The sequence below is a fragment of the Dendrobates tinctorius genome, unplaced genomic scaffold (assembly GCF_039654945.1).
Source record: "Dendrobates tinctorius isolate UK_male_01 unplaced genomic scaffold, ASM3965494v1 ptg000020l, whole genome shotgun sequence".
Lineage (NCBI taxonomy): Eukaryota > Metazoa > Chordata > Amphibia > Anura > Dendrobatidae > Dendrobates > Dendrobates tinctorius.
The window spans coordinates 8,184,119-8,211,470 of record NW_027361688.1 but is presented as its reverse complement, the minus strand read 5'-3'; the positions used below and the strand labels follow the sequence as shown (position 1 = coordinate 8,211,470).

The window sequence follows — 27,352 nt, the reverse complement described above, 5'->3', positions numbered from 1 at the left end:
ACAGCCGCCTAATAGATGCAGCAGCAGCAGCAGCAATGGCAGCAGCTGGAACACCACCCACAGCCATGGAGTGTGGCCACCAGGAAGACAGCACATCATCTTCTGGGAGCCCTCCCTCGCATCGTCAGCGTTTGACGGTAAGTTTTTATTTCCAAAATCCATCTTCTCTGTAATATATGTCTATTCATTGCCTTCTATTTCAAAACAGGAATCACAAGATGAAGAGGAGCTCCCAGAAGAAGAAGGAAGGGGTGGACAGACACTTGGAGTGGGCTCACAATTGGTAAGTTTTTTGCATCAAACGCAGAAACACAACATCACACTACACACAACACATAGAAAACAATGTTCTGCAGACCACACACAGCAAACAAATGCCTACATCCAAAGACATAACTTTTTTTGTTTTCTTCTCTAGTCTTCCCAATCTGGTGCTTGGCCAAGAGGTCCTCGCAGTGCCTCCCAGGGTCGTCGGCGACAGCAACGCGGCGGTCACCAGCGTGTAAGTATAAATATTTTTGCTTTGTTTTTTTGCACTTTTTATTTCATTTCTTTTGTGGAGGCTAATTATGTTATTTTTGTCTTTTTCTTTAACAGCCTTCACAGCGTGCTCCCGACTCTGACGGTGAGGATGGAGGGATTGATGTGGACCGCCTCATCGATCTCGTCAGAGAAAGGGAGCCGCTCTGGAATATGGCTGACCGACGCCACGCTGACCTGATCGTTACCCGACGACTCTGGGAGGAAATCTGTTCGCTCCTTGTGGGCCGCTGGGAGGACCTCGATGTTCGGGCCCAGATTAAAGAGCGTAAGTATATACAGTACCGGTTGCTTGATTTAAACCAGTGTTTCCCGAACTCCAGTCCTCGTGGTCCCCACGGATCATGTGTTCAGGATTTCTATTTACTATGGAAATCCTGAAAACATGACCCCTGGGGACCATGAGGACTGGAGTTTGGGAAACACTGATGTTGTATACTAACCACTCCTTTCTCGTTTCAGGGAACAGAATTGTGAATCGGTGGCGGTCTGTGAGGGATCGTTTCAAGAAGGAGTTCAATAAAGAGATGCGGGCCCCGAGTGGATCTGGAGGACGCAGGAGCAAGTACAAGTACGCACGAGCCCTGTCGTTCCTCCGGGAAACAATGCTCACCAGAAGGTAAATATTACACACCACATGTGAAAAAAAATGTTAGATGTAAATTTTTTTTTCAGCCAGGGCCATACCATGTCACTATTTTAATTGTTTTTTTTTCTCTTTATTCCACAGCACGGTGAGCAGCACTCGGGAGCCGGCACGATTGGACCCTTCTGAGGCGATCCCTGAGGAGACCGGCACCGAGCGACACTTCGACCGCCCCGGTACATCTGCACCTTCCCAGCCTTCCCACACATTCGACCCATCTGTCCCATCCACCAGCACAGGAGCATCGTGGCCGCCTACATTACATGAAGCTGCTGGTGAGGAGATCGCTTTCCCTTTACCCCACCCTTCTGCCCCTGCCACCTCTAGTACACCTGCGGGTACTGGGCGGCAGCGGCAGAGGGGTCAGGAAAAGACTTATGCGCCAGAGTTCTTGCATCTGAATGCATCTTTCCAGAACTGTCTAAAAGTCTTGTCAGAGCAAATCTCCGCAGGCTATCAGCAGATCAACTCCAGCATTCTGGAGGTGAAGACACTTCTGCAAACCATGCATTCAGAAGCAAGATCTTCGCCAAACCACACCTTTTTCAGGTCTGTTGTGGAGCGCATGGAAACGCTCTCTCCTGCCCAACAGATGCATGTAATGCATTCATGCCACGCTGCTCTCCAGCAAGTTACCTCCCAACCTCCTCCTCCTCCCACCACAGTAGTTCCTCCACCTGCACCCCCTCCAGCCACTTTCCATCCTCCCCCTCCTATTACATCTACACCCCCTCCAGCCACTTTCCATCCTCCCCCTCCTATTACATCTACACCCCCTCCAGCCACTTTCCATCCTCCCCCTCCTATTACATACCATCCACCTCCAGCCACTTTCCATCCTCCCCCTCCTATTACATACCATCCACCTCCCCAGCACCATCCACCTCCCCAGCACCATCCACCTCCCCAGCACCATCCACCTCCCCAGCACCATCCACCTCCCCAGCACCAGCAACCTCCACAGTACCTGCAAACTCCCCAGTACCAGCAACCTCCCCAGTACCAGACATCTCCCCACTTCCAGCAACCTGCCCCGTACCAGACATCTCCCCACTTCCAGCAACCTGCCCCGTACCAGACATCTCCCCACTTCCAGCAACCTGCCCCGTACCAAACTCCTTCCCCATACAACTTGCCATCAACATCATCTGCTCCTACAGTCCCTGCCCAACCCTCCACTCCACCGCCCACCACCTCTTCTGCTTCCCACATGTCCACCCATTCTGTAGTTTTTTCCACACCTTCACCTCTAACTGTTCCTTCCCCACCACGATCCCAGTCCTCTCTCCACACTCCCAGTGTCGAAGTGTCCCGCATCCCCTACAGCAGTATTTCCACCACACACTACACAGAATTATAATGTGTGTATTTAAATAAAAATGACCAGTTTTATGGTTTCAGTTTTATAGTTTCAAATTTTTATTAAACATGTTTATTAAAATTTTAAAAAAGTTTACTAAAAAAAACATTTTTCAATAAAAGTTACATTATTTTACACTGGTTGTCTGTCATTTCTTTCTGCGGCGAAAAAGGTTAAATACAGGGTATTTAAAAGGTGAAATGGTATTCAAAACTAGGTATATAACTGTGGGTAAATTTTAGCTTTTTGCCACAGTTGTGTTCCTGGTTGTGTTTGAAGCAAAGTATTTCACCTGAAAAGTTGTGTTTATTGTTGGTGATTTCCTAACAATGTACACAACTTTTGTTAAAAGGTGAAATACTTTGCATAAAACACAACCAGGTACACACCTGTGGCCTAAAGCTAAAAATAGAGACCATGACAAGATAGCCAACTTTGGTTGGCAAAGGTATATACTGTTGGTACAGAAGGTACACAAGTTTGGTTGGGCACAAATCTTTCACACTCTGTCATCCTGCCAGTGTACTCTGCCTTGAGGTGACATAAAGTATAGTGCAAAATTGTCCCTCATTACTGAAACCGTCACAGAACTTCTAGTGGTAATGTCATGGTAATCTTGCAAGGTGGTTTCTTCAGAGGTGTCCTCAATGGAAATGGGTTCCTTGCAGATAACAAAATTGTGGAGTACCACGCAAGCTTTGATCACCTCGTCCACAGTTTCTGTCTTGAGGTTGATCGCAGTCAATAGGACCCGCCATTTGGCTGTCAGAATACCAAAGGTACATTCAACCATTCTTCTTGCTCTTGTGAGGCGGTAATTAAAAATGCGTTTTGGTCTTGTCAATCCTCTGCTAGAGTACGGTTTCAAAAGGTGTTCTGACAGCTGGAAGGCTTCATCCCCTACACAGACAAATGGCATAGGTGGACCAGATGTTTGCGGCAGCGGTCTAGGTGGTGGGAACTGGAAGGTGTTTCCATACAGTTTACGCCCCATGGCAGACAGTTTGAAAACTTGAGAGTCATTGGAGCGGCCATAGGCCCCAATATCAAGTGCAATAAATTTGTATTCCGCGTCAGCGATGGCCATGAGGACAATTGAAAAATATTTCTTGTAATTGAAATATTCCGATCCCGATCCTGCTGGCTTTACAATGCGGATATGTTTCCCGTCCACAGCGCCCAAGCAGTTGGGAAACTGACATATCTGTTGAAACTTGTCAGCAATTTCAATCCACCTCTCTGTTGTGGGCTCTGGTAAAAACTCTTCAGCTAAGGAGTCCCACAGTGCACGGCATGTGTACTTCACAATTCCAGATATGGTGGAAATCCCGAGTCTGTACTGGAAATGCAGTGACGAAAGGGATTCTCCAGTTGCAAGAAATCTGTGGGGAATTAACAAACAATAAATTAGTTTTAAATCACAGCATTACATACCAAAACTCAGCTATAACACTTGGAGATACAAATTACCACCAACAAGATTGCAGTGAAAGTGTGCTCTGATGCGATCACATCCAATAAATGTGGCTTACCTTAAAGTCACCATCAGACGCTCTGCGGGTGAAACTGAGAAGCGGCAATAGGTGTCCGCTTTTCTTATGAGGTGTGCAATGCGCTCCACTAAGTAATCAAAATTCTCCATTTTCATCCTAACATATCCAAAAAATTTATCCGGGTTTCGTCGAAGGTCCATGCATAGTGTAGAATAGACCCCACGCGTCATTCTCTTGGCTGTGATGGGGTGGATCCACAAACGTCGTCTACGATGCCTGATGCGCTGCTGTCTCGCTCTCTCCTTCTCCAGAACAATCACCCTCAAACGATTCGCCTCCGCTGTAAAATCCGCCAAATTCTTCAAAATATTTCCAATGACAACATCCATCTTCGCCAGAAACTTGCTCTCCTCTACAACCTGTCAAAGAAGGGCTGTAGGAACATGCTATATATAGTTTTCCAGTAGCCAATCCCGTTCGGAAGGCCACAAGGGTCAATTTTAAAAACCGGATCCGGCGTAATCCGTCGAAAAACGGATAGAAAAACGGATGAACCGGATGAGACGGATCCGGTTTTGTCTGTCAAGAAAAAGACGGATCCGGCAGAAAACCGGATCCGTCACATCAGGTTTTGATAAACATTTGCCGGATCCGGCGTTCCGGCACGACGCCGGATCGCGCCTGACGCCGAAAACCTGATGTGTGAAAGTAGCCTTAGTCGGGGTCGCCCCTTGTAGGAAAAAAATCATCAATAATCCGCCCAGAGCTCAGATCTCAGCCAATCAAATGTTTGTCTCCAGGTAGAAAGTGCTTTATACTGACAGGTAAGAAGCATTTCTCCAAAAAAATAGGGAAAAATCAATCTCCATATTTATCTAACCGTGAAAAAAAGGGAAAAAAAAATCAGGAACACTCAATAGCAAACTCCGAACAAAAACCTGTCGTCCTTATTGGCGGCAACGTATTGTCTGAAGAGGACGTGAGCCATGCTCCGGTGAGGGCTGCTCCCTTTTTTTTCTTTTTGCCTTTTTTATGCATCATAGGTTAGTGGGTTACACCCGGTGGGTTTGCACCTAGACCTGCACTTTCGCTTGTGCAGCTTTTAAATCATCAGGATTCTGCCAGTACTATGCCTATTTATTGCCAATAAATTAAAGCAGAAATCTATTATCTATCTATTGTCTATTATCTATCTATCATCTATATAATAATAATAATTAATAATAATTAATAATCTTTATATAGCGCTAACATATTCCGCAGCGCTTTACAGTTTGCACACATTTCATCACTGTCCCCGATGGGGCTCACAATCTAAATTCCCTATCAGTATGTCTTTAGAATGTGGGAGGAAACCGGAGTACCCGGAGGAAACCCACGCAAACACGGGGAGAACATACAAACTCCTTGCAAATGTTGTCCTTGGTGGGATTCGAACTCCGGACCCCAGCGCTGCAGCGCTAACCACTGAGCCACCATGCTGCCCTATATCATCCATCCATCCATCCAGCGCCCTCGACAGGTCAGGGTGGTGACACACAGAAGTCTCCGGAGCAGACGGGCCGCCCTGTTCCTCTCTGATATTAACCCTTCCTCTGCTGCCCCCCGTATATGAGATGATTTACTCCTCCGCTCCCCCCGTGTACCGTCTCCACCTCCGGGAACACGTTCTTATTATTGCCATTTGCCGCAGATGGCGACGAGCCGGGTCATTATTTGGGGCTGGTTTGTCAGGCTCCACAGCGTCCGGTGATGGCAGCGGAGGCCGCGGCTTGTTTTCTACGCGGTTTGCATGAATTAGTGCTGATTTATAGAGTGCTTGTTCCCCGCTCTTTATCCTTGCGCATAATGACAATAAATGTTACCATAGGAACACAGCCAGGTATCTATCACATTATTGTTTACCTGTCACAAAAGGGAAATTATCGCAGAAGCAAAACTCTGCAATTCCAGATAAAGCTCCGTTTAGGCCGACGGCGCTAGCGACGTAGCAGAGCCGGGAACACGACCGTATCAGTGACAGGGACAAAACGACTGCAAACGTGCAACCATTCGTAATCTATAATATGGGGGCGGCCGGCGGCGTGGGTAGCGCCTGCGGAGGAGCAGACGCCGGCGGGGGGGGCTTCCTCGCTCCATTATAACATTACATGAGAATAAACATTGGAAATCCGAAATATCTGCATAAATATCTCCAGAATCGAGGTCCAACAGCACCATCCTGGACTTTGGTTATAGTCAGAGATGACCCGTGTTACTGGAGGACCCTATACTAAAACTAGTGGGATTAGATACTACATGCATTACTAGCAGCCACCAGCAGAGGGCAGCATGACTCCTGATCACAGATCATGGGATTGAGAATGTGGTAAGCGGAGGCTGCTTTATGATTTAGGGGACTTTGTAACTTGAGATGTCGGACCTGCATCTTAAATTGAGGCTCAGTCTATATGGGCAAGCTATGGCATTCTCTGGACAAATTAATGCATTTTTAGGTGTAAGTGTTATTTATTTTTTTAACAGCTTCAATCTTCACCTTGGCTTTGTCGGGTATTACACATCTCACCCTCACTTGCTGGCTTGCTCCAATGCAGGTCACCAACAAGTAATAGATGCTTTTGATTTGCATATCAATCTAACACAGCATCCCCATTCTCATGCTGTATAACTTGCCAGCTACTATTTTTGAGTAGGCGATTATTTTTCAGCGACATTATGTTAGAGGTCTTGGAACTTCCTTTCTCTCCCCTCCAAGCATGTTTTGTTTCTAACATCTGTGAGACAGTGACCGGCATTGTAAATGGCCGGTATTTGTCGCAGAGGAGGAGATCTTCTGCACTGTAAGCCTGAAATGTTGCTCTGGGACCTGTAGTTCCACAAGCCTTATTTTTGGTTATAAAGGGGGGCTTAAAGAGTTTGCTGGAGAGCTTGGCGGGACTGGCTAACCACACACACCTCCCTCCTATGGGTGTGGTTTCAGCTACATAATTTGACTGTGGTTTGGTCACATGATTTGTGTTGTAAGGTCCTGAAAGAGGACAGGTCTATCTGTGTTGGAAGGTCCTGCGAGTGGACCGGATTCCTGAAGAGCACATGGTGAGACCATGTACCTGAATGGTCTCTGTGTTGGAAGGTCCTGCGAGTGGACCGGATTCCTGAAGAGCACAGGGTGAGACCATGTACCTGCAGAGTCAGTGACGGCTATCTGCATTGGGGAAGCTACTGGGTCGCCCTCACATCCAGGGCAGCGGGGTACTTGGTACCAGGCCGGTGTCAGGGGGAATGTGTGTCACAGCAGCGGTGACCCGGTCCGTGGCCCTGGGCGCCCAATATCAATGGCGGTGATGTTAATGGTGTAATAGTTTATTTGGATAGTTCGTGACGCCACCCGTCGTGTTTGGTCTGTCACCTGTCTACTTTCAATTTCTTTATTCTTTATTCAATTCTCACATTCTATCTCAAAACTTTTCTAATTTTCTGTATCAAACATGCTATAAAAGACATTTACTTTTCATAAAACACATTATCAAATACGTCATCATAAAACATTCAAAGATTCTTGCAAAGTGCTGAACACTGCTCCCAGCTGGGATTTCTTGCAGTGTCCCTTGAGGTAGACATCATTCTTTGAAAAGTGTCCATTCAAAAACATCATCTTCGCAAAGTGTCTTTGTGTGTAACCATTATCTTCTCAAAGGGGTCCTATATGTAAAACCAAGAAGGGGCACCTAAAGAGGTGCAAACTATTTAAAATAAAAGTTTTTGGACCAATCAGCGTCTATGATCTCTACAGTTCCATTTCAAAAACAACGCTGCCAATCAAAAACTGGGCAACATGATGAACAAAAATACAAAGACACAACTGGTGCAACAAACCCTCCTGGGTAACGAGATTTGGAAAAATATTTTTCTTCTACTGGTGATCCCCTCCTGGGGTTCTGGCAGCTGAACCAGAACTGTTCTCAGAGGTGGTATCTTCGTGATTCTGGCTTCCTGTTAAAAGGCCTTGAAGCTGTGGCAAATGGAACCCATGATGTATCTCCATGCCCGTCAACTGTTCTTCCTCATTAGGTGGTTCCACTGTTCTGGTACGAGGTCTAGCTCCTTGGGCCTCTGCAGCTTGCCGGCTCTGACAGGCCACTACCTGGGCACTGGGCAGCGAAGGAATCCCGAAATCACCATCCCAAAACGATCCAGACCCCCCTCTGGCCTGTAGATGTCGGATCGAGAATGCCGGCTCTAGCCGTACCCCTAGCAGCATGGGCCTCCTCCTCCTCCCCATCAACCCATTAGGAAGGCCAGGGTATGTACCTGGGAGTTCCCGGCGGCGCGGTCTCTGCTCTGGTGCAGGTGTGGGGGTAGCGGGCGCTGCCCAGTGAGATATCGGGGATGGCGGTGGAGCCAATAGCAGCAATAGCAGCTCCGGTTCTGCCGGGGTGGCTGACGGGACCTGCGCAGCCACACCAGGTCTGAGCAGGGGCTCCTCTTCCTCCGCTTCAGCTCCCTGGGCTGTGTACAACTCCGGTATCAGCGGCAAAGAAGGGACAGAGTACGCTGCTGGTGGCATGGCAGCAGCTCCAAGCTCCGTGGGGTCTGCCAGGAAAAGAGCAGCGGCGGGTACCTGTGTCGCGAGTACCGCAGGTGTAGGCCACTCCTGGGCGCGCTGCCGTCTCAGTCTCCCCAAGGCCTCCTGCCTCAGCCGGGTGGTCAGTGTGACTATTTCTTCTTCCAAATGCCGGCAGTTCATCTCGCGGATCGGGTTGGAGCCGTCAGCTATGGCGCCGGGGGTTTGCACTTCCCCGCGCTCCGCAGGCCTCCTTCCCTCACTCTCCAAAATGGCGTTCTGGCGTTCTTCTTCTTGCTCCGCCCTTCTGCTCGCCACTGGCTTCCTCTGCCCCTCCTTCCAGGGGCGGCGTCTTCTTCCAGCCAGCGCCTCCATACCAAGCCAGTATACGAACCCCTCGGGGGGTGGGCAATGCATCTGTCACAGTAGTTCAGGCAGGGAAGGACCAAGACTCTTCGCGGTCTTTTCTTAGGACCTCCCATCTCTTCACGCCCTTCTTCTCCGAGCCAGCGGCCATTTCTAATGTCCATTTTACAGTCTATTAAATTTGGTCTTTTGCACATTTTCAAAAGTTGTAAATCCAAGGCACACAGACCCGATCGCATCGGGTCTCGTCATCCTGTTCGTGATGCCAAAAATTGGGTCGCCCTCACCAATGGCGGATCTTAATAGGGGCGGATGGGGCGGTCGCCCCGGGCCCAAGGTTTTTTGGGGGCCCAGGGCACTGGCGTAGCGTGGTCGGGGGAGCGGGGGGCGGTCCGCCCCAGGCGGCATGTGTGTGGGGGCGGCGCGGCAGCAGCAATTCCACCCTGCAGTGCAGTGCAGCGGCGGGCAGGGAGCGATGCGATCACGGCAGCTCCGCTGCCTGCAAGAGTGAATAGCAGGAGCGGAGCGGCAAGGGTCCGTCCTGCTTCCTGCCCGGAGGCCGCGCTTCCTGTTTCACACAGAGGAGCGCCGCTGAATGACGTCATCATTCAGCGGCCGCTGCTGTGTGAGGGAGGAAGCTCGGGCGATGCTGCGGACAGGTGAGAGGAGAGAGGTGGTGTCTTGTATGTATGTATGTATGTCTGTGTGTGTGTATGTCTGTGTGTATGATGGAGCAGGCAATGATGGGAGTGATGGTCTAGAAGGCAGTGATGGGGTGAAGGAGCAGACAATGATGGGGTGATGGAGCAGGCAATGATGGGGGTGATGGAGCAGGCAGTGATGGGGTGATGGAGCAGGCAATGATAGGGGTGATGGAGCAGACAATTATGGGAGTGATGGAGCAGACAATGATGGGAGTGATGGGGTGATGGAGCAGGCAATGATGGGGGTGATGGAGCAGACAATGATGGGGTGATGGAGCAGACAATGATGGGAGTGATGGGGTGATGGAGCAGCCAATGATGGGGGTGATGGAGCAGACAATGATGGGGTGATGGAGCAGGCAATGATGGGGGTGATGGAGCAGGCAGTGATGGGGTGATGGAGCAGGCAATGATGGGAGTGATGGGGTGATGGAGCAGGCAATGATGGGGTGATGGAGCAGACAATGAGGGGAGTGATGGGGTGATGGAGCAGGCAATGATGGGGTGATGGAGCAGACAATTATGGGAGTGATGGAGCAGACAATGATGGGAGTGATGGGGTGATGGAGCAGGCAATGATGGGGGTGATGGAGCAGGCAATGATGGGGGTGATGGAGCAGACAATGATGGGGTGATGGAGCAGGCAATGATGGGGGTGATGGAGCAGGCAGTGATGGGGTGATGGAGCAGGCAATGATTGGAGTGATGGGGGTGATGGAGCAGGCAATTATGGGGTGATGGAGCAGACAGTGATGGGGTGATGGAGCAGGCAATGATGGGGTGATGGAGCGTGATTTTGTGCGTATTGGCCGTAGGCCTACAGCTTATGTGCAACGTCTTTTTAGGCCATGTCCACACGTGGTGGAATGGTGGCGGGTTTTCCGTATGGACCCGCAGCAAACCAAGTGCTGCGGTCCGTACGGCTGTCAATTCCCGCACGGGGACCGCAGCGCTCAGGTGGCAAGGTGGGTACAGGGGCCCAGGTTTTATGAACAGCCCCGGGCCCATAGTCCACTTAATCCGCCACTGGCCCTCACACCCAGGGCAGCGGGGTACTCGGTACCGGGCCGGTGTCAGGGGGAATGTGTGTCACAGCAGCGGTGACCCGGTCCGTGGCCCTGGGCGCCCAATATCAATGGCGGTGATGTTAATGGTGTAATAGTTTATTTGGATAGTTTGTGACGCCACCCGTGGTGTTTGGCAAGTAAGATGTTGAGCCAACGCTGCATGCAGATCCACTGGGACTGATGGTGTGGTGCAGCAAAGATGGTGTAGCTCCCCACAGGTGGAGCTGTAGTCCCAGGGCAGTGTAGGTGCAATGGATGAGGAGAGGCGCAGAATGGTATAGATGTTGTTACCCAGATGTGGCGGTGCTGGAATAACTGGAGGACACCAGAGTATGCGGTTCCAAAGCTTTGCTCACTGTTTGCAGTTCACACAACTGCCTGCCTCCGCACGGTGTTCTTCGGATCAGGGCTCCAGCCAACCTCCAGGCAGGATAGGATTCTCCCCTCCACACTCCGCCAATATGTACCTTACTGAACGACTCCTCCAATGCACCTTTAGGTGCGAAGCACTCCAGTACTTAGTTACCCTGGAATGCCTCTCTCTAGGTGTTCCTAGTCTCTACTTGTATGACAGACAGCTGTAGCCTGCTTCGGGGACTCCTCTCTGCGTCCCAGGTCACTATTCAGTTGCTGTTGTGACCCAAGTCTATGATGGGAGCAAGGCGTTAGTGGCTCACTACTCCTCCGGTGTCTGTTGCTGGACATAAAGATCCAATCAACCTCGGGGACCGGGCCCCGGCCTTTGCGCTCTGGACTGGAAGGGTTCTCTCTCTTTCTCAACCAGCTTCCCACCGTCCTTTTATTCTCCTTCGTTCCGATCTGTTCTATCTCTCTTATGGAATCTGTAGTCTCCAGTCTACGTTTCCTTCCTTCTTTTCCTTTCCTGTGCCAGCTGGCTCAGGTCACTGCACTCCTTCCTCCATCTCTCTTCCAGGGATCCTCACTCCTCACCGAGTGACTTCCTTTCTCTCTGACCTTCTGTCAGACTGACCGACTGACCTGAAATCCTACACCTTCCCTCTCTTTTATAGCTAACTCCACCCGCCTCCCCTGCACCTCCCGTGTTACGAAGCCAGGGACCACAAAAGGCATCCAATGACTTTTCCAGCATAAAGCATGGATGGGTCCCTGCTGAACTATCCTGTGTGTGGGGTGCAGGTGTTGGAATGTGAAAGGGAGTTCCCACCCTACCTGGATGGTGGGGCACCACACCTTAGGAGAAGGTGCAGTACCTCTGTGGCGACTGAAGCCTCAGGGGCGCCACACTACCAACCTTCTGAGGGTCTGGAACTGTTTGGGGTTGGCCTGTGGGGCAAGTCATCATCCGGGACAGTGATCCCAGTTAGGAAGCTTTCCCGGGAACCTAGGACTGACAAGGAGTCAGCGTGTGGAGCGGAGCTTCTGGAAGGTAGCCAAGAGTATGGTGGTCTGTGTGCACTGACGAGGGTCAGTTAATGAACTGTGCGGTCACCCACGGTAACTGGGGGAAGTGAGGCCCAGAGTGTTTAGAGACTGCAATCTAATGTAGTGTGTCATGTAGTAAAACTGTGAAAGAGACATTGACACGGCATGCGGTCGCCCACGGTAACTGGACAAAGAAGTCCGGCGTGCTTAGTGACTGCTATTTAAAGTCGTGTACTATGAAGTTGAGAGTGGACTTTATGTTAGGTCTGTGATATATAACATGGCCTCAAGTGGTTTATGAGTGCATAATAAACCCCGCATGGACTGTTTGAGTGAAAAACGTTCCTGTGTGCCTTAATAATCCCGTTGCCAAGCGAGTGTCCCCAACACATACAGTGAGCACTGCACTACATATTGTACAATGATTTACATGCACTAGACTGCAAGCCTACTTCTTTCTGTCTGTATGCAGTGTGACAGACAGGAGAGCAGGAGCAGAGAGATAAAGAGCTGCCCCCACATCCTGTAAAGGGACATAGATCTGCGACCACTTCCTGTAGAGAGAATGTGTCCCACCTCCACTTCCTGTAGGGAGAAAAGATCCGCTTACACTTCTGGTAGGAGATAAAAAGACCTGCTCCCACTTCCTGTAAAGGGACATTTTCCCCAAGTTCCCATAGACCAGGGGTGGGGAATATTTTTTTCTGCCAAGGGCCATTTGGATATTTATACCATAATTCTGGGGCATACCGAATGATCAACTTGAATATTACCCTGATATTTTTGGTCAAACATTTGACATCCCCCTAATGTCACGGCTGGAGCTGCTTCTGGGATGTTAGGTGGTATGGATGATGTTGCTACTCATAACTACGTTTTCAAATTTGTGTTGGTCTGGAGCGCAGGCAACTCTTTGCCATGATGAGTTTTGTAAAGAACTCACAGCAGTAAGTCATACCGAACACAGATGTATATTACACTGCAATTCTCCTCACAGTGGGAAATCTATTACTGCTCATGTTACATTTATAGACCTCAAGAAAAGGAAAATCTGCAGTATACATCATATAGGGGAAACTGAGACTGCTATATACATCACATAGGAGACCCAGACTGATGTATATACATCACATAGGAGACTCCAAGACTGCTGTATTTACATCACATAGAAGACACTGAGACTGCTATGTATACATCACATAGGAAACACTGGAACTGCTGTATATACACCACAGGGAACGTGGCTGTGGCATATATATCACTGGATACATGCTGGGGCATAGACATCACACTGAGACATGGGGCAGGAGCATAGACATCCCATGAGACGTGGGACAGGGGTATAGATATCCCAGGAGACATGGAGCTGGGGCATAGACATCCCAGGAGACATGGGGCTTGGGAATAGACATCTCAGGAGGCAGTGCTGGGACATAGACATCACAGGAGATACTTTGGAGCTGTGATACAGACATCACCGGAGACGCTGGGGCTGCGGCATAGATAAGTGATACCAAACACAGATGTACAAGTCTCCTCACAGTGTGAAATCTATCACTGCTTATGTTACATTTATAGACCTCAAGCAAAGGGAAATCTGCAGTATACATCACATAGGGGAAACCGAAACTGCTGTGTAAACATCACATAGGAGACATCGAGACTGCTGTATACACTCACTGGCCACTTTATTAGGTATACCATGCTAGTAAGGGGTTGGACCCCCTTTTGCCTTCAGAACTGCCTCAATTCTTCGTGGCAGAGATTCAACAAGGTGCTGGAAGCATTCCTCAGAGATTTTGGACCATATTGACATGATGGCATCACACAGTTGGCGCAGATTTGTCGGCTGCACATCCCTGATGCGAATCTCCCGTTCCACCACATCCCAAAGATGCTCTATTGGATTGAGATCTGGTGACTGAGGAGGCCATTTGAGTACAGTGAACTCATTGTCATGTTCAAGGAACCAATCTGAGATGATTCGAGCTTTATGACATGGCGCATTATCCTGCTGAAAGTAGCCATCAGATGTTGGGTACATTGTGGTCATAAAGGGATGGACATGGTCAGCAACAATACTCAGGTAGGCTGTGGCGTTGCAACGATGCTCAATTGGTACCAAGGGGCCCAAAGAGTGCCAAGAAAAAATTCCCCACACCATGACACCACCACCACCAGCCTGAACCGTTGATACAAGGCAGGATGGATCCATGCTTTCATGTTGTTTACGCCAAATTCTGACCCTACCATCCGAATGTCGCAGCAGAAATCGAGACTCATCAGACCAGGCAACGTTTTTCCAATCTTCTACTGTCCAATTTCGATGAGCTTGTGCAAATTTTAGCCTCAGTTTCCTGTTCTTAGCTGAGAGGAGTGGTACCCAGTGTGGTCTTATGCTGCTGTAGCCCATCTGCCTCAAAGTTCGACGCACTGTGCTTTCAGAGATGCTCTTCTGCCTACCTTGGTTGTAACGGGTGGCAATTTGAGTCACTGTTGCCTTTCTATCAGCTCGAACCAGTATGCCCATTCTCCTCTGACCTCTGGCATCAACAAGGCATTTCCGGCCACAGAACTGCCGCTCACTGGTTTTTTTTTTCTTTTTCGGACCATTCTCTGTAAACCCTAGAGATGGTTGTGCGTGAAAATCCCAGTAGATCAGCAGTTTCTGAAATACTCAGACCAGCCCTTCTGGCACCAACAATCATGCCACGTTCAAAGGCACTCAAATCACCTTTCTTCCCCATACTGATGCTCGGTTTGAACTGCAGGAGATTGTCTTGACCATGTCTACATGCCTAAATGCACTGAGTTGCCGCCATGTGATTGGCTGATTAGAAATTAAGTCTTAACACACAGTTGGACAGGTGTACCTAATAAAGTGGCCAGTGAGTGTATACTGTCACGGGGATACTGTGACAGAGAAGGGCCAAAAGATTGATATGTCTGGTTACACAAATCCCTACACTTATTAGATATGCGTCACCTTCCTTTTAGCAGGTCTTCCTTGACCTATTATTGCAAGGGTTAATCTGTTCTGTCTATCTTCGGGAACTCTCCATCCAGAATTGTCTTAGCTGTTTTGTGTTGTTCACTCCTCTCAGGTATATATGCTCACCACTTGCTCTAGGGAATTGCTGGTGATAGCTTACAATTTCCTGGATTAGTGTTTAAGGAGTAGTCTGAATTAGTAGCAATTGGTTGGTGTTGTTTTCAGGAGATAGCTGCATGGATTTGGTATAGTGTGTTTACGCTTATCTTCTTCCCATTTTGTTTGTCCCATCTACTGTTTCTTTGATTTCCACTTGGTTGTTTTGTGAGTGTATTTGTATGATTGTAGTTTACTTTTATCTCTGTTTCCGCTATCTGTCAGGTTTGTGTTATCCTATACACTTCTGTCCCATACCTCTCTGGGTGGGGGTGTAAACAGATCAGTGTGAATATAGGAGCAAGGATAGCCTAGGATCCTCCTAGCTTGAGGGACAGGGAAGGAGCCCATTGCCCACGGAAATCCTGCTACAGTATTGTGACATATACATCACATAGGAGACACCAAGACTGCTGTATATACTGTACATCACATAGGAGATACTGAGACTGCTGTGTATATATCACATATGAGACACAGAGACTGTTGTATATACATCACATTGGAGACACTGAGACTGCTGTATATACACCACAGGAAACATGTGGCTGTGGTATATACATTACTGGATACATGCTGGGGCATAGACATCACATTGAGACAGATTAGACTTAACAACAGGCAGTGAACCGCAAGTTAGACAGGAGAGAGACACCTAGTGGCAGCACTTTGGAGTGAATTTTTTTGGGAGGAAGACAACATAATTTTTAAATTAATTGACTTGTACGTTGTCTATTTATCACATCATCTGTCAAATTAGATATTTTTTATCTGAAAGTACAGAGACTATATAAGTCCAACCAAGGGCTGCTCACAGGCTGGCATTCATAATCTATAGATACCAAAGAAGAGCACAACAGACACACAACATTGTTTATTAGGATTTGTTGGTTGCTCGTTTAATCAGTTTACATTCCACAACTGACAATTTAATATTTTGTATTTTTTGTTTCTCATGAACAAATTGATTAGACAGATGTCCAGCTGCCCGTGAAGACGTCACTTCCATGAAGGATGCAACCATGTAATACCCATTATTGTAGAACTTTGGCCTCTGGAACCTCGGGGGCGGGGGTTTCAAATGGAACACACCCTCTTTCACACTATCTCCACCTCTGCTTACCTTTTTCTGTAAAACAGTTTAGATTTATTCTGTTCATCTGTCTATTTACTCAGTTATTGTTACATAACACAGTGTCTGCCCTAAGCTTCCATCTCAGGTCTCAATTAGCACACATCTGTCATATTTCTCCCTTTTTTTTCCTTACTTGTTTATACCCTGAAACGGCAAGATTTCTCGTGCAGTCTACTTATGCTTCTATCTACCGGCTTCAAAAAAATCACTAGAGGGGGTTACAAGAACAAATAGAAAACACACATGTTGCCTATGAAATTGGGTGAATCTCCGCTTCATATTATTTGGTACTTATTTATTTCCTAATACATCTTTATACTGTAGCAATCGAGCCTCAGTTTTCTTGACACACAAGTCCCATTCCCCGGCCATTAAATTATCAAAGTCTCTCTGCCTGCAGCCACCACTAGGGGGAGTTCACTATGATGTGTTTTAGCATGTAGTGAGCTCCCCCTAGTGGTGACTGCAGACAGACAGAATAATTGTCATGTAGCTTTATGTCAATAATGGGAATTTGGAGTTCTGTATCAGATTGCGATATTTTAAGAAACTAATCAGGGAAGCCTCCGAATGTTTGACCTATTTTGATCCCAAGCAACAAAATAGTGTAGAATATAATATATATATATTTATGGTGCAGTATATATAAAATGTGGACCTCATCACCTTGCAGAATTATACCAGTAAAGCAGGACGATTATTAGCGGTAATGAAAGCCTACCTAGCTGTATATTGCCATAATGAATCCTCGCTCTTTGCCTTGGGGGTAGAACATTCATATATTTTTATGAGTCACCGGTGTTATGATATACTGTACCACCAAGCTGATTAGTCAGTGGCTAAATCAGGCACCGAGGGAAAAAAACAACATTATAAATCAGAGACTACATAGTCGATCCCGATGAAAATGCGATATTATTTTATTATGGGTTTCAGAAATTAATGATGTCACTAATTATTCGTGGGGGGGGTCGGAATCTTGACAAAATTATATTAACCATATGAAAATAATCCCATCCCGGCAATAAGTCGAGAAGCTGTTGGCTTTTACTTACTTCAATGGAATTTTGCAGTGACTCTTCCCGTTTTGACGAATAGGAGAAAAATCCAACTAGGAGAGTCTCTGCATCAGATTTGGAATTCTCCTAGTCAGGGTATTCTTTCACCCTGCATAAAAATTTAGTTTACTACCTCACCCTGACCAAGGCTGTTTAGAACCCTGGGCACATGTCCTACCACCCTTCTCCTCGTTTTGCACCTGTTCATATATTTTTGCAAAAAATTTTGGATGACCCCAAGTCTCTCCTTCTTTAGTGTATCTGATAATTTTTTAAATTATGATAATAATAATAATGAAACATTTTTTAAAAACATATCCATTTTCGAAATTTCAGTATACACTTCACTTCCAATAAACTTTTATTGTTCCTTTTTATCACCTACAATTTGTTGAAAAGTCTAAAATAATAATATTCTTAAAAAAAAACCATGATAAATAATAAAATAACTCTTAAGCTTCCAGACACCCCTTGATTAGATTTTGCTATGGCCTATTTTATATTTTGGATGGTTTAATGGGTACCAATGGCTGCATCTTTATAATTCGACCCCTAAAAACCTTCAGGCACCTTAAAAATTGGTTTTCCAGTCCAGCCTGCCAGACTTTTCTTGACAAGCATCACGTCGTCTTTCCACTACTCCAGCATAGTTTTATATATTTAACTTTTTTTATTTCATTTTTTTTACATTTGTACAGACATTTTTCTACAAAAACACTCTCGTAGCTGGACCCATGTGGATATGATGGGCAGATAACGGAGGACGAGCCTTGGGTGAAGGCTAATACTGGCATCTCATGCTTATTTTGTGACATGAGTTTGACGTAGAAGGGGCATTGGTTATTGGTCTTCCATGTCTGAGCTTTTAACTTTTTCCACTGTAACATTTAAGGGGTTGAGGCAAAGGGGTGGAGGTTCCCATTCTGTGGCCAGATTGGTTGGTAAAGACACCACCTCTACTCTTTGTCTGTCCTAGTTTTTATAAATAAAGATTGAATTGTTGAATCTTTTACTAAACAAATTGGGAAAACAATTATGGTTACCGAGGGTTCTTTATGGAGTTGTCCCTTTGTGACAGCCCACCACTAGAACATATTGACATCATAGTGTATCACATAGAGGGGAAGATTCTTTCTCGACCTTACAGTATATTACACGACAAACAGTCACTTCAAAGGCCAGCAAGTAATACTATTTTTGTCTAGTAGTGGCCACTAATCACAGAGGTTCCTGGAACTGAAGCAGTTGATTAGTGACCAGTTAAGGGGGTATTCTCATATTATCAAATCGCTTTAGTTAGACAGCATGAAAATAAGCAAGTTTGCAATTGGCTTGCTTTGTCTACCTACTGTCATTCTCCTGCTTTTATCTTACATAGTTTACAGCTTGTTTCCAAGGATCTTGGCAACTAGAGCCTGGCCGAGTGTGCACAGTAGTTACATTCCAGGAGAGGGGTTAACTCTTATCATTCCAGTCACCTCTCTAAGCCCATTGATTTCTACTCCCCTCGGAATAACAGGGCTCTTATAATTCCTTTGGAATCGCAATCCCCTAGCCCCAACAATTGGCAGATTCTAGAGCAGTTCTCTTAATCAGGGCTCTCACTTTCCTGAGCCAAGTGCTTGTTCAAAGACCCTGTTATCCAAATAGAGTGATAACAGTGTGAGTCTACCCTGTATTCACTATATTTGGATAACAGGGCTTTTGAACAAGCACTTTGCTCAGGAAAGTGAGAGCCCTGATTGGAATCTGCCAATAGTAAGCTGAGAACAAACACTGACAGACCGTTAATCTTTCGTAGGAGGACGTACAGAGAAATTGCAGAGCTCTGAGCTGCTCAAAGGATATTTTGAGAATATACCTTTAATTAATCATACAATTTTGTCATAGTAAATTTTCTGTTTTCATGGTAAATTGCCTTTCTTATGCAACTTGGTCTACTCCAGTATGATAGATTGGACTTTTTAGAATTTGTAGAGGTAGAGGAATGATTTTTCAGGGTGCAAATGAACTCACACAGTGGAAACAAACAAAAAATGTTCCCGTATGTTTTGATACCATCCATCTCAGAGCATCGCGGAGCAGAGGTTACAATCGGACTGGTCTATGTAGCACCGGACTATGTTAGAGGCACTGTATAACCCAGAGAGGAAAAGGTTTAACAGTCTTCAGCTGTTCACCCCTTAGCGCCACCTAGTCAGCAGAAAGTGACAGCGGCGTCTTGTGTTTTCTGTTTACCGTATTTTAATTTCTGATGATGTTCTCCATTGTGTCTTATTAAGCCACGAGCTGCCAAAAACATGTACGATAAGCAGAAAAAGGGTAAGTTGACCGTAGCGGTACAATTAATGTAGGGCGTCTCGTTAGGAAACAAAATCAACATACTTTTGCTGATCCTCACCCGGCTCAGAAAAATGAAAATTAAAACTGTGCATCGAAGGGATGCCACGCTGGAGTCTTCTGACCTCGTTAATTGTAGTGAACCAATTTGTTTTTTTGACAAATATATTTTTCTAGAAAGTCCTTTACCGACAATTCTTATCTTTATTTTGTGGGTTTTTTTGGGTGAAGGGAAAGGTCGAGGTCCAGCTCTTTAACTTTTCACTTTCAGTCGGAAGGTGTAAAGCCTATGGTTTACGTACAGTCAGCAATTTAGCCAACTTATCCAGAGGCATCTTGAAGCTTCTGGACCCCAATGAAAAATCTGTCACAGGGTACCTACCTATCATATGCCAACTTTAATACTAATGTCTTATATACAATCTTGCCAGCTTTATTAAATAGCCTTCTGGGAGAAAATACATTGTGACGTAAAGCCCTGTTTTCCATCACGCCCATCCAAGCCTCATCCACTTCCCATCTGCCCCTCTTCCATGCCCACTGAATTTCCTAATGGTTTTGAGAGTATTCAGAAATGCCTGGGAGATTTGCCAACGCCTCAAGAAATCTGGAAGACCTTCCTTTTTTTCTGGTAGCCTTCCAGATGTTCCAGTAGAGATGGCAAGTATGTTCATCTGACAGAAGGGCCTTTAGGCCTCTTCAGCTTCACTCAAATTCTTGACGGTTTCAAGGGTATTCAAAAATGCTCATTTGTAAATTCCTCCAGAATTCTGGAAGGTCTTCCATTTTTATGAGAGCCTTTCGGATGTTTCAGAAGAGTTAGCCAACTTACCAAAGGCATATCTTGAAGTTTCTGGACACCAATGAAAAATCTGTAACAGGACACCCACCTGCCATATGCCAATTATAAAACCAGTGTCTTATCATTTAAATGACCTTCCGGGTGAAAATACCTTGCTTTGGAAAACACCATTTTTTAGAGTATTCGGCAATGTCTGGGAAATATTTACCAACTCTTTCAGGATACTGGAGGGTTTTCCTATTTTCTGAGAGCTTCCCGAATGTTCCAGAAGAATTGGCAAGTATGATCACGTGGTAGACAGGCCTTTAGGCCTCTTAAGCTACATGCCAACTCTTCATGAATTCTGGAAGATTCCTACTGGATGTTCCAGGATTGTTGGCAATTATGCTTATATACAGTGGGTACAAAAAGTATTCAGACCCCTTTACATTTTTCACTCTTGGTTTCATTTCAGCCACTTGGTAAATCTAAAAACGTTCATTTTTTTTTTCTCATTAATGTACACTCTGCTCCCCATCTTGACTGAAAAAAAACAGAAAAGTAGAAATTTTTGCTAATATATTAAAAAAGAAAACCTGAAATATCAGATGGTCATAAGTATTCAGCCCCTTTGCTCAGTGTTGAGTAGAAGCACCTTTTGAGCTAGTACAGCCATGAGTCTTCTTGAGAATGATGCAACAAGTTTTTCACACCTGGATTTGGGGATCCTCTGACATTCTTCCTTGCAGATCATCTCCAGTTCCATCAGGTTGGATGGTGAACGTTGGTGGACAGCCATTTTCAGGTCTCTCCAGAGATGCTTAATTGGGTTTAGGGCAGGGCTCTGGCTGGGCCAGTCAAGAATGGTCACAGAGTTGTTCTGAAGCCACTCCTTTGTTATTTTAGCTGTGTTTAGGGTCATAGGGTTATTGGAAGGTGAACCTTCGGCCAAGTCTGAGGTCCAGAGCACTCTAGAAGAGGTTTTCATCCAGGATATCTCTGCACTTGGCCGCATTCATGTTTCCTTCAATTGCAACCAGTCGTCCTGTCCCTGCCGCTGAAAAACACTCCTATAGCATGATGCTGCCACCACCATGTTTCACTGTTGGGATTGTATTGGGCCGGTGATGAGCAGTGCCTGTTTTTTTCCACTCATACCGCTTAGAATTATCACCAAAAAGTTCTATCTTCATCTCATCAGACCAGAGAATCTTATTTTTCATTGTCTGGGATTCCTTCATATGTTGTTTTTTTTTTTAATCTAACTCTATGCTGGCTTTCATATGTCTGGCACTGAGGAGAGGCTTCTGTTGGGCCACTCTGCCATAAAGTCCCGACTGGTGGAGAGCTGCAGTGATAGTTGACTTTGTGGAACTTTCTCCCATCTCCCTACTGCATCTCTCGAGCTAAGCCACAGTGATCTTGGGGTTCTACTTTACCTCTCTCACCAAGGCTCTTCTCCCATGATTGCTCAGTTTGGCTGGATGGCCAGGTCTAGGAAGACTTCTGGTGGTCCCATACTTCTTCCACTGAAGGATTACGGAGGCCACTGTGCTCTTAGATACCTTGAGTACTGCAGGAATTCTTTTGTAACCTCGGCCAGATCTGTGCCTTTCCACAATTCTGTCTCTGAGCTCCTTGGCCAGCTCCTTTGACCTCATGATTCCCATTTGGTCTGACATGCACTGTGAGCTGTGAGGTCTTATATAGACAGGTGTTCGCCTTTACAAATCAAGTCCTATCAGTTTACTTAAACACAGCTGGACTCCAATGAAGGAGTAGAACCATCTCAAGGAGTATTGCAAGGAAATGGACAGCATGGGACTTACATATGAGTGTCTGAGCAAAGGGTCTGAATACTTATGACCATGTGATATTTCGGTTTTTCTTTTTCAATTAAATTGCAAAAATTTCTACATTTCTTGATTTTTTTTTTCAGTCAAGATGGGGCGCAGAGTGTACATTAATGAGAAAAAAAATGAACTTTTTTGAATTTACCAAATGGCTGCAATGAAGCAAAGAGAGAAAAATTTAAAGGGGGTCTGAATACTTTCCATATCTACTGTAGTTGATTTGCCTATAGGCCTCCTAAGCTGTCCAAAATTTTCCAACTGCTCCAGAATTTTTAAAGATTTTCTTTTTTTTTTATGAGAGCCTCTCGAATGTTCCAAGATAGCTGGCAAGTATACTCATGTGGCAGAAGGGCCTTTAGGCCTCATAGGCTCTAACACATTTGCCAACTGTTTCTGGTTTCTGGAAGGTCTCTTTTTCATTTTTTGCTTTGTAGCATACCAGATTTTCCACAAGAGCTGGCTGAGTATGCTTATGTGGTAGAAGTGCCTTAGGCTCCCTTAGCTCAAGGACCAGGCAGTTTCCCTACTTGTGCAACTGCAATGCCTACGGTCAGGGTCGAAAGCGTTGCCACCCTTGAAATTGTTCCAGAATATGAATTAATTCTCCCAGGAAATTATTACAATTACACATGTTTATTTCCTTTGTGTGTATTGGAACAGTACGAGAAATTAAGAAAAAACACACCTGTGGAGAGATCTTTAAATTGTTTTTGGATGAAGGCACCTGTGAGGTATGAGGGACCTGGAGCAGTTTGCAAAAGAAGAGTCCAAAATTCCAGCTGAGACGTGTAAGAAGCTTGTTGATGGTTATAGGAAGCAATTGATTAGTTATTTATTCCAAAGGGTGTGCATCCAAATATTAAGTTGGGGATGCAAACAATTTTGTCCTGTCCATTTTTTTGGCGTTTTGTGTGATATTATGTCCAATTTGCCTATTTTCATCTGTTTCTTTGGGTTGTTCCAATAGACACAAAGGATATAATGGTATAACAAAACATTTGTAATTGCAAAAATTTTCTGGGAGAAATGTTTTGGTCATTATTGTAGGTTCCTTTAACATATTACATCACTGAACATATCAGGTCAGTGGATGTCAATCTTTAGCTGTCTACAGAAAAGACCTCATTCGAACCATGGTCTTCTTGTACTTGGTGTTTTTGAACCTTTGTCATTGACTAGTGGAGTTCACGGATGGATAGGGTAAAGCAATCATAGATTTTTTTTTTAGACATATGTATCAGGCGTCAGAATAATTGAGCAAAAAATATATAACAAAGTTGTATAATACAATAAAAAAAGTTTCTAAACGTGGAGACATCATCTAAATTCTAGGGCCAAATATAACCATGTAATTTTGCGAATTTATGAAAATTATTTTTTATTTTTTGGTGGTCAGTTTGGAAATGTCACTTGGAAGTTAAGTAGAGAAAACCTGGTTGGGATTGTATAGTATTTTCCATCCTGGCCCATTACTTGATGTATGGATTCACTTTGGAATTATGAAAACACAAGTTTGATTGGCACAGTCCTTGGTGATGATGTCTTTACATTGCACTCCTGTGCCACCACAATCCCTTTCTCCCAAAAGAGAGAAGTAACTGACACTTATGTGGCCTAATCCACCTTGTTTTCACATTGGGTCTGTGGCGAAAAGGAGTCTTTGTTAGGTTCATCCAACTTCTGAGAAGGGCGTATGCTACCGAGAAGGGCGTATGCTACCCTAAGCTGCTCCTGCTTTTCACAGATCCTATCCACCTTTGGGTTAAAATGTATCACTTTTTACTATAAGTGTTGGACTACCATAGTGTTGTATTTGTTTTTTTTCTTCTCGTTGTAAGGTCCTTTTAATTGTAACTTGACTGATTTTTTAGACCCGGTTCTGTTGCTGATCTGTTAAGACCTGTTTCCACCAACACTAATTGTAAACATGTTATTTATGCACTTGAGGTCTCAGATAAGTAATTAGTGGTAGGGAAGATTTAAGGTAAGATTGTGGCTGATCACATTTTGATAAGAATAACAAGCTCCTAAGGGTCCACTTGAAATGTGTTTTTAAGGTTCTTTATGCTTCTTGAGAAAGATTTACAACATACGACTAATCTTCCTTGGAGAATGTATTACGGCAGTCGAATGGACCTGTGTGCATCATTTTCTTGCAACTTGAAATGTTACTGAGTTTATAAGTGATCTTTATTACATTTGGAGATAATTAATCAGTCGAGTATGTAGGCCATTTAAGTCTTGCTACAATATAAGTACATTCAAGGACAGCATGACAAACAACCGTACCCATTGCGGTACCCTTCCCATTTGCCACTAACACTGCAGCTTTTATGTACTGTACCTCAACCATTATGAAAATGTTAAGAATATTAATCTTAAAGGATTATATTACAATCATGTCAAATGTGGATTAATAAATATTTTATGCCATGTTATAAATTCAATCCCGGAAAAGGATCTTGAATTATTGGACAAATTCCACAGGTAGATTGATGGCAGACATGCTCTAGGCGTTCTTCACATGAGCTTACAAGGCTTTCATCCAGTTTTCCTTTGGGGTTTCTGTAATTATTCTTGCAGTCCCTTCACCTTGTTGGGAGCCCTGACAGCCCCCCTTTTATGTCACTGGGTTAGGTCAATGGTGACCAATTAGATCCGTCATGGGTGGATTCAGCAAAAACTCATGGCTGTTAAATGCCATTTCAATAGAGTGAAAGCCCCTCTTCTCAAAAAAGGGGTCATAGTTAGAACATTTTTCCATGGCCCATTATGCCCTAATTTATTTTCTGCTAGTGATAATTACATTTGCTTAATCAAATTTATAAACTACCATGATATGGTATGTGGATTCGCGTGGGTTTTTATTTAATTTTTGCTGCTGTAAATTGGAAATTATTTTGAAAGAATTATATAATATATGTATATATACCTTCCAGATCCTTAAATCCAATAGAATAACATTTTGCTTTTAGAGTTGTCAGATATATAGATGATTACAATTTTTGAAAAATGTGAACTGTCCCATCTAAGAGCCACAGATATCTTTAAAGGATTATTTGCCGTACTCCTGAAGTTTAACATGTATAGTAATGTTGTTCGTATTGGTGTGCTGCCCCCAAACGTTATAGTGTTGAGCAGCTGAGAGTGAGTGGACTTACATTGCTCTATAGTAGAACATATACCGACTGGGAGTCCAAGGTCCAAGGACACAAGGTAGTTCGCCATTTTTGTTTAGGTACTTTGTCGAAACAGTGGTGTAATTTTCAACAAAGTAGTCAATCATTATTGCTACAGAGACACCCGTACGTCTAAGTGTGCCTTTTCGAACAAAAGGCAGAAACCAGGATATATTTGCTTTCGAGATAGCCATACAAAAAAGCTGCAGTATTTTGGGTGAAAAATACCATAAGGAAAAGGGCCTACTTACTTTGCGCCTACTTCCAGTGCTCCATTGATGGAAGTTATGACATCTTACATCAAACAAAAGATAAACCTTTGAATCAACATTGTAAAAAAAAAAGTAAATTTACAGGAAAACAGTTTATATTAGATTTCTTTTCTGTCGATATTTTAGGTTAATTTTGAGTACCATGTGACTCAACTGTCAAATCAGTAGCATTACATCCGCCACGGTTGATAATCTCTATGACCTGTAACCCAGGCATGGTAAACACCTCCGAATCCCTTATATAGTCCAAGTCATACTTCTTATCCATGGAGAACTCAACGGGATGATGGAACAGGACCCTTAGAATTCCTAAAAAATTAAAAGAAAAAAAAATGAACGAAACTCAACCCGAAGTCTTAATGACTCGTAAAGGACTGGCACGGAGAGAAAAGTCTTTGCCGTTAGGCCTTGTGCTTCTGCCATTAGTTTTCAGTCCATCCTATAGACCAGGCACGTGCTAAGGCAGCAGAGACCCACAACTGAGCAAGCAGGAATCGGCTTATGCTTCTTTCTTTTTTTTTTTGCCACATGTTCACAGACTTCACTGTCATCATTAACGGAAAACAACAAGTTGGGACTTTAATTTATTGGTTCGTATTCATTCCGTAAGTCGATGTGGGTAGTAGTTGTTTTTTTTTTTTAATTAGTTTTTATTAATTTTGTCTAATTCAAAAATACATTTTGTTTCTGGAATTTTTTTTTATGATTCTGGGTCGATGGTGGTTGAGAGATGAGTGTTAGAAATTATTTCCTTGATAGGTCCCAAAGTAATTTTTTGAAGGTGTCTTACTGAGGTGGTCTGCGTTCCACTTTATAGGTCTAGTGACGACATGTAGATGTTAAATAAAACATTGTGAAAAACATGGAAGGTCATCATGATAAAAGTTCCCCATGATATCTAGTATACGGTCCAAGAAAACAAAAGCGTTGATGAATGAGATATATACATAGTCCTTGACATGGACTCTACCAACATGAGGAACTAATATTACCATTGACTCCCCATTGCCCACATCACCCTTTAGTGGCACCCAAATATGGCCACCTTGTAATGAATGAGAAATGGGTGACGAAGAGATATTTTGTAGTCCAGGTATTAGTATACGTTAGCGTGGCCCGTCTCTTTCTCGTTTTTGATCTGTAGAGGGTTTTTAGCACACTGTTCCATTCTCAGGGCGTGTTTTGGGGCAGTTGGTCCTCAGGACAGGCTGTACTGAAGGTGCTAAGGTACAGAAGAAGCCTGAGATTAACGTTAGGCCCAGGCCACCCCAGGCACAGAACATGGACCATCCATAACCATGGCTGATGTCATCAGGTAGCCCGTACAGGAATCGAGGGTAACGTGAGAGCTCAAAGTTGATCCCCGCTACACAAGTGCACAGTGAAATGATACAGAAAGTGCCTGTGGGAAGACATTACATATAAGGATTAGAAAATAATAT

At 44.8% G+C, this 27,352-nt stretch overlaps 1 protein-coding gene and 1 long non-coding RNA gene across 5 annotated transcripts in view; one reads left to right on the top strand and one right to left on the bottom strand.

Moving 5' to 3' along the window:
* Window positions 1–27,352, top strand: part of LOC141083372 (uncharacterized) — a 137,822-nt gene that overhangs the window by 21,831 nt on the left and 88,639 nt on the right. The gene's annotated exons all lie outside the window — the stretch shown is intronic.
* TMEM178B (transmembrane protein 178B) overlaps window positions 24,632–27,352 on the bottom strand; it is a 244,690-nt gene continuing 241,969 nt past the window's right edge. For both annotated transcript variants that reach the window (XM_073567583.1, XM_073567584.1), the window contains exon 5: window positions 24,632–27,312. In XM_073567583.1, the coding sequence (XP_073423684.1) occupies window positions 27,062–27,312 (251 nt within the window). In that variant the 3' untranslated portion in view covers window positions 24,632–27,061. The remainder of the gene's footprint in view (window positions 27,313–27,352) is intronic.